Source organism: Larimichthys crocea, chromosome XVI, assembly GCF_000972845.2.
Source record: "Larimichthys crocea isolate SSNF chromosome XVI, L_crocea_2.0, whole genome shotgun sequence".
Lineage (NCBI taxonomy): Eukaryota > Metazoa > Chordata > Actinopteri > Sciaenidae > Larimichthys > Larimichthys crocea.
In genome coordinates this window covers 15,365,892-15,374,537 of record NC_040026.1, presented here as the reverse complement: position 1 = coordinate 15,374,537, position 8,646 = coordinate 15,365,892, and the positions used below count along the sequence as shown (strand labels likewise).

Here is an 8,646-nt window from a genome sequence, read left to right as displayed (position 1 = left end):
ACACTTTTATCTACTTAATTCATAAGTTAAAGTGTTAGAATATTACTATTTATGTTTGTTATAAAGTTCCCAAAGGTTAATGTAATATTTGGTCGGGTTTTATTCTCTGGGCAGATATAATATAGCCTGTTTTCTTAGAAAGATTGCTGCGGGTATTAATTCCACGAGTCACTTGTTGACACTAAACCTGCGGCTCTTGTGAAGTGTTTATTGCAAGCGAAATTTCTTTTAGGGGGAAGGTGGCTTCTTACAAACACATGCGGGTCTTGGTTGTTTAGGTTTGACACTGTCCTGCAGAAAGTTCAACGAGTTCTGTCGTGGTGACAATCAGTGCGCAGAAACACGTGAATTATAGCCAAAATATTCTATTTTTATCGAACTGTTACAACCCTTATTTAATATTCTAGTAGCGCTGATAAACTGTATTTTAAGTGATAGTAACGGTGATCTGTTAGTGAATTATTCCACTTGAGGTTTGACAGAGAAAATCAGATGTTTTCGCGCTGTACTGAGTTCACATTATCACTGTATCACGCCAACAAAGATCAAATATCAAGCAAAAAATCATCAGAAATATATCTGGAAACCATAAAAGTTCAGGTAAATAATGATTCTGGTGACATTCAATAGTTTATCACATTTACTACATCATAAAGCTCCACTGTACATCACTTTGTTCGTGAGTTTTGTTTAAAATAACTTCTAAATAAACAAGCTCCAGTGCGTAATTACGCACGGGCAATAGTTAGAAGTCACTAACGTGCCTTAAAGGCAATTAAAGTCAGTATCGATGCTCATTGATAAGCAGATGAGTCAAGACTGTAGCGGGACAGAAAAGAGGGGTGTGACCATCCCTGAAGTTTTCTTCAATGGGCTACCTGTAGAGGCCCCCGGCGCTGCGCATAAATACTCCTCCCTCTGAGGATGAGTTCAGTCCTGAGCGAGAGATCAGACACGAAGTTAGGTTTTGGGAATCTGGTTAGGGCGGATTATGAACGCTTTTGGACACCAACCATCTAACCAGCAGACCAGCCCTATTCAGCACCACAGCGCTCAGGAGCTCCTGGACATGGCCGTGTACTGCGACAACTACGGGGTGTACCAACAGAACCTCCACCATCATCACTCTCAAAGGCCGCAGACGCACCCCACTAGCTACGGCCTCGGAGAGTACACCTCACCGTCCACGAACCCGTACCTATGGCTGAACGGACCCAGCATCAACTCCTCTCCTTATCTTCCCGGGAACAACGGCACGTCCTACATTCAGTCCGGATACGGGTCGAACCAAAGGCAGTTCTTACCTCCTCCCACCGGGTTTGGTGGAGCAGACCTGGGTTGGTTGTCCATATCCAGCCAGCAGGAACTCTTCAAGATGGTCAGACCACCTTACTCCTACTCAGCGCTGATAGCGATGGCCATACAGAACGCCCAAGACAAAAAGTTGACTCTGAGTCAGATCTATCAGTATGTGGCTGACAACTTCCCTTTCTACAAGAAGAGTAAAGCTGGATGGCAGAATTCAATCCGCCACAACCTGTCACTGAACGACTGTTTCAAAAAAGTGGCACGGGATGAGGATGACCCTGGTGAGTGAAATGAATTTACCAAAATGAAATATTTCTGTGTCAGATATTTGTATTGAATCTGTTTGAATGAAGTGCTGATCAAACTCTTGAGTTGATGGAGCTGCTCTTGAAACAAGTGGAATCATTCCAGTTTATTGTCAGTGTGATCAGACATTAATAATCCAGTGATGCTGCTTAAAGTTCATCCATATCTAACCCTTGTTTTTGATTTCTCCTCCAGGTAAAGGAAACTACTGGACGCTGGACCCCAACTGTGAGAAGATGTTCGATAACGGGAACTTCAGGAGGAAGAGAAAAAGAAGAGCAGACATAAGCGGAGCTGACAGCACAGCTCTCCCGGTCAAGTCTGAAGACGGCCCGCACAAGCTCTCCGACACCGCCAGCCTCCTGAGTTCCTCCCCGCCCAGCCTGCACGGATCCCCGGCCTCCACGGAGCCCAAATCGTCCCCTTCTCCACCCGCGGAGCACAGCCCGTGTTACAACAGTTTCGTGTCCAGCGTGAACTCGTTGCTGGCGGGCAACACCGAAGGCTCCAGGGCCGGTGAGCGGGACTACGGCTCCGGGCATCTCGGGGGACTGTCTCAGACCAGAGAGGGCATGTCCGGACTGGGCTCCTACTCGCCCACTTTAATCTCTCCTCTGAACTCTGACAACAACAGAATGAACTATTACACATCAGTACAGAGCCTCTCCAACCATTTTAGTGTTAATAACCTCATATACAGCCGGGAAGGAACAGAGGTGTAGACTGTCTGTCAGTGTCAGTGTCAGGCTGCTTCATGAAAAAGTAATTTATCAGCCATGTTTCTGTACTGTTTTGACTTATTACTCATGTTCTGATGTAGCTGATTTTTCATTTTTAAAAGTAGCACTGGACCCGAACTGGTATTTCTTGTCCACAATCACTTTTCATCATGGTTCCTCCATCTTTGGTTTGTCCAGAAAATTCATAGACTTACAAATCAGCTCACTGTTGGCAACGTATTTTATTTTTTCATATTTTTATTCTGTTTTTTTGCGAAATACTTATTGTAGTTGCTCGGTTGGGCTGACTCCCTGTCTTTAAAGAAGAAGACAATATGTACAGAAATTATTTTCATAAGAAAATACGTGACATGTATTTTAGACTGAATTGTGTTTGCTGTTTTTTGTTTTTTTTATTTAAACTCACGTCGATGTTTGAATAAAAGTCATTTATTGAAGATTATGTGTCATTTACCTACTTTATTTATCTGCTGATTGGTTATGAAAGTCATTTCACGTCTTTTCACGAGTTTCCTGAAGACGTTGACATTCCTGTAATATTCCTACACCACAACAGACTCTTTATGATCGCTGAATGATCTCCTAACTCTTCAAATCGGTCATTATTTCTTTGTTACTGTACCATCTTTGGATAAAACACAGGAGGAACTATTTGTTTGAGTCTCAGTAAGGCCCTACAAATCCAGATTAAGTTCTCAATCGTTTTTGGGATTGCAAAAAAAAAAAAAAACGTGGTAAATAAAGCAGTAGAAATGCTTTAAAACCTGTCACGAAATCTAGAGTCAAGTGGCTGTAAGCAGTAAAGTGTGTAGGACAGAGACATTTTCCGCTTGTCACTTCCAATAGACGCATTTCAACAAGCAATCAGACCTTTAACTTATTTCCACGAGGTTCAGGAGTTCAGATTTTTGTCTGGATTTGATTCAGACTGCTCAGGCTGTTTGATGTTAACCTGTTGGCCGGATTATTGCACCTGTCTCCATCTATTCCCAAAGTCCTGTCACGCAAAACGTGTTCTGTTCCGTGTGAATCCTCTTAATGGGATTTATATATATATATATATATATTTGGATCCACTGTGAAAGAGCATCCACAGCAGAAAGCTTACTGTTAGGGAGAAAATATGAAGCAGTCCATGCAGAGAAAAGTCCTGTCTTATTTCCAAACAATATGGATACGCACGGAATCAAAGCCAGTAAATAAAAGAAAACACCTCTTAATTGGCTGATAATTGAAATCACTCAGGCGCTCTGTGGTCTGGAATAAAAGAAAAATTAATTGACAAGACTTTCGTGCCCCTTGTTGGAACACAATAGAAGCGGGCGATTCAAGAGATCCCCTCCTGGGCTCAAATGAAAATATTGCGATCTGAAGATCTGGGAACAAATTATCTCCCTCAGGCCACATTTTGCTCTATTATCTGTGGAGCAGGGCCATGGATATCAGACAAAGAGGATTTTTGTCATACAGGAGCAGGTTCTCACAGTAACAAGTTTTCTTTTGAAATCCTCATCACGTCCAAATGAATGGAGTGTAAAGCCTTTCACCATCAGAGGCCTTTTAGTGTTTATTACTGTCTTTTTTTTAAAATCCCTCTTAACTTTTTATTTCCACTCAGCGTGGGATTCTATACTATAATTCAGAATTATATGAAAGCAGATATTATTTTGAGATATTGCAATATTCCCTTATACTTCTGCTCTGCTGTATTTTGGAGGCAAATATTGTATTTTTTGTTGCTAAGCTACACTGCAGTGTATATAGACATTAAACATGATGCTTACATATTGATGCATCAATAATTATACTCCAAGTATTACTCTAAAATGGGCCATTCTGCATGAAGTACATTTTGACACTAACACTTACGTGCTTTTACTTTAATTCAGGACTTTTCCTTGTAACATATAGTATTTCTAAACTGTTGTATTGCTACTTTTCTCAAAGTTAAAGATCTGAATACGTTCTCGTCCCCAAGCATGCATGCAAAGCAAACACTTCAAATTGCTTTTCAAGTTCGATTCAGCCTCTCTCAGTTCTCAGAAATGTAACGCTCCAGTGCCCTGTGCCTGAAGGGCACATTTACCCAGCTCACATGAATATCAGTCAGGCCACCATGTCTCTGCTCTACCTGCTCCAGGGCCCCTGGCTCCAGGGCTGAAGGCCCAGGCCCAAGCAGAATACCTCAGCATAAAGGTGGCCACCGGTCCCTACACATGCCTAATGGGCTAAACCTATAATGATGGGTGTCAGCCTCAAAGGGTCATCCCTCCAAGGCGAGTTTGGTTCATGATTGAAGGAGTTGCTGTTTCAGAACTGGATTATTTTAATCCTCTTTCTTTTTACGGGACTAGATACATCAGCAAGTCATCCGGTGCCAACTTTGGAGAGCAGGGATGGATATTTACTGAAATGTGCAGCAAGAGAACACATCTAACCCTTAAGGAGAGAACAAATAAACAAATACACAAACAGGCCTACTGCTCAGTTTTCAGTTCAGGATATCACAGTTTAGATATCACAACCAGGAAGACATGAAGAGGAGTCGTCTGCAGCTTGGGACCTGGAGGCTTGTCCATGTTATCCAGTGAGTGACATGAGCTGGAGTGATGAATCACTGCTGGATAAAGTTGCACTCAGCAAAGTGAGAAACTCAACTCCCATTAGCTGTTAAGCGAGATCTCCTCAACTGATAAATAAGTGACTAAAACAAAACTTTGCAACACCTCCTTCACTCCAGAACCTGCTTTTAAACATGCACGGTGCAGGTTTATGCCATGCCAAGTGCCGATGAAGTAGAATGACTTCAAGATGAGCTCTGTGAGGCAATTTGTTGGTTTGTAAAGCATTCAGGATTTCAAACAAAAAGATGTGTCCATAGCCTAATAATTCTCCACAGCCCATATAACACTGCCTTACAGACAAATCTGAGGGGTAATATGAAAAGGGAGACTGTGGCGTCTGACCCCAGTGAAGAACATGATAGCTTGGCCATAGGGGGGATGATTACAGTCTGGGTCTACCCTGAAATTTCACATCTGTTTGTAGCAGTCAGTGGGCATTATAGGGATAATTTCTTATATTACAGCTCAATCTCTTGAGGAAGTTAAATATTTAAGAGAACAATATGATGACAGCTTCTGGGGAAGGCTGTAAGGAGGGGGGGTACCTCTCTTCTCTGCACTTTAAAAGGATTGTGTGTGCAAATGATAGCTGAGGAGAATGTCTATCAATTGGCATGACCTGATTCGGTTTCATCATTCCCCATCCGAGGCCCATAAAAAGCCTAACGTATGGGCCGGTAACGGCATGGGATCCCTGCTCCGGACGAGCAGCCATATGGATTATTTTATACAGAACAAGAGCCATCTCAGCGCAAACTGCTCGGTTGTTGAGAGCATATGAGAAATGTGGGGACACCCCTCACTACACCACTTATCATACACTTACCTTTGTTATCTTTGTTAGACAATCTTTGTTATTTGTCTGATTTGCAGCATAAAATCATGTAAACTAAATGCCAAAAACATGAGACAACTTTTGCATTTAAAATAACAAGTTGCCATTAGATTAGAAAATATTATTTTATCATGTCAACCTTGAATGGTTCCCTCCATTCTAGCAGTGGAAACAAGTTGGTTTGGATACCAGGACGGAGAATTATTGGTGAGCACAGGAAGGGCAGCCACTTCAGAGCCCATAAGGCTTGCAAGCAGAAGAACCTGCTGAAAGAGTCAAAGAGATACAAGGATTAACGGACTAGAACGAGTCCCAGTAAATCCACAGCCAGGGCCTGTCTTCACATCGCTCTGTCTGGAAAAACTATCCCCAAAGCAATGTAACCTATCCCCTGCTCACTCTATTGCTGGAATATATTTTGACAAAGTCTTTGTTCTCACATTAGGGAACTGTAGGCAGATCATCCGTTATCCGTGACCTTTGTCATAACAAACCATGGCAGTGGTTTTACACACTGCTGCGAGGCCAGAAAAGAAAGTTCACATCAACCACGCCGATGTTTCAAACAAGTTATGGGTCATTACGACTCGTTTGAACCCTTCTGTGATAAAAAAATAAAAAATCTAATATGTTAAAAGAAAATACTTAGTTTAAAAAAACTTGTTCCAATTTTTTTATGTATTAAGGAGGATTATATTTATAGTATCTAATAGTCTCAGTACAGTGAAAAGGCTTCCTCATAAACTCCTCAGCAAATCTGCAGCCATTCATCACCTACATGAAATTCCAAACCATGACCTTATGAGAACAATATCCAGGGTTCATGGAACATCAATTTCTATGTGCAGTGCAGCAGAACAAATATCTGAGTAACGGCCAATATGTAATCATTTTAGCTCGGTTCAGGGACCACTTTAAGTCTTGCACATGATAATGGTTCATTTGACCCGTCGGCGTGCACTAAAACTCAACATGGTGATCACTGCGGTGTGTGTGAATTAGTTGGAAACATGTAAAAATGTTCAAATTAAAGCAACTGAAGCAAACAGTATTAACATTTCAGGGGACAATAGCGTGTTCTGTGCCGCTGACGTCTTGCAGTAATACCACCCGGCTAGCAACACCTGCGTGCTGTCATTACCTGCTCTTCACAGACAGGAAGTGGTGACAGATGACAGAGGAAGTAGCTACCCAGAGGGAATCCATTTTACCCGCTGGACTTTTGGTGGCGAGACGGAAGTGAGGAGATCATTCGGTACTCAGGGGATCCTTAAAATAGCTACCTCTGTACCACTTGTCAGTCATTGTCAGTAGTTCTAAAGGAAGCTATCTCTCAGTGCAAATGTTACATCAGAAGATGCAGCCCACCTGGAGTACTTTTGAACTTTGAGGCGCATCTTAAGTCATTCGGAAACAGAAGTTATGGAGCTGTGAGCTTTTGCTGCGTAGATTCAAACATGAATCGTCCCCTTCTGTGTTTTTTTTTATAACCGGTTCCCATGATACATTATTCAGCTTCAGTCCAGTGTGATGCTGGTGCATCTGCCTCGAGGAATTCATTGACTGCTCCCCCTCAAAACAACACTCCCCCGGCCCCTAATGAGACCCCCTACCTCCTGCCTCTATTATGAGGGATGCATACCAATAGAGAGACAGGAGAGGGGAGACAGACTGAGTCACAGAGACCTTTGGAGCCCTCCCTAGCCTAAACCATCAAACGTACCCCTCACAGGGAGTCAAATAATGGGCCTTATCAACATTTAAGTTTTCCCCGTGTAAGCCGCAGATGATCTATGGCTGAAGGCTCTAAATGATAGCCTTTCAAAAGGGACAGACATGCCCCCGTCAAATGCTCCTTTTGTGTTTGCCACTAATCCTAGCATGCACTTCAAGGCACTGGCTCACTTCTGAGGCAGCTGCTATCATCTTAAAGTGGAGGGAAAGAAAGGCAGTACTTTTAAAGTACTTTAATCAAGAAGATGTAATACCATTATAAGCTGATCACGCCCTTAAGCATGCAATTATACCTCAATTAATATTATTACCATTCTTTTCTTGCCTGGAATAATTAAGAAACTCTGCATTGTTCCATCTTTTCATTTTTATTTTTTTTTTGAAACTGTGTTGGATTCAAGGTGTCCTCTTGTGAAAGACAGATACTGTTCCAGGAATACGTAGATATCAGCCCAGTTTTGTGCGGCAGCAGCCCAGGAAACAGAAAGGAGATGCTTATTTGCCAGACAAGTGTTCAAACAAACATCAGCGCACAGCAAGTGCTATGTGTTGACTCTGGTATTGGAGTCTATCAACCCCAAACAGCTTGTGTGTCAACCATAAACACAAGACGTGCACCCTGTCTGGGAAAAACAGGCTTCCAGGCTCAGTGCTGCTGCTCTGTTAACCCTCCGAGTTGCGCTCATTCTGCCATCGGCACTCAAACCGTGTTTCATGATAAAAAACAAGCTGTGCTGTGTTGCTCTAACTCATTTAACGCAGTCTCTTCGCCTTCATCGCGTGATGGCATTCCAGTGCTATGACATAATCCAGGATGCACACGTGCAGCCATGCATGTTTTCATATGTGTGTGTGTGTGTGTGTGTGTGTGTGCATCCACTCTACACTGATGCTGACAACACCGCCGAGAGGCCGACATCATCATCAGAAGTGTGTTGACATGCCCCCACCTGACAAAGAAGCCTTTTTTTTTTCATTCACCATGAGGGAAAATAGGTTTTTACAAGCCTCAGATAATATGAGGCACACAAAGGCATAATTAAAACAGCGAGAGGGAAGCACTGTATTTAGCCTGTGAAATAGAGATGCTGTGTTGATT

General features: G+C 42.5%; 1 protein-coding gene across 1 annotated transcript; it reads left to right on the top strand.

Annotated features, from left to right (window-relative positions):
• The first annotated feature begins 865 nt into the window (after positions 1-865).
• foxi1 (forkhead box i1) lies at positions 866-2,755 on the top strand. The gene is made up of 2 exons (XM_010738155.3): positions 866-1,589; positions 1,810-2,755. The coding sequence occupies exons 1-2, from the start codon at positions 992-994 to the stop codon at positions 2,334-2,336; spliced, it is 1,125 nt and encodes a 374-aa protein (XP_010736457.1). The 5' UTR covers positions 866-991; the 3' UTR covers positions 2,337-2,755.
• The last annotated feature ends 5,891 nt before the right edge of the window (positions 2,756-8,646 follow it).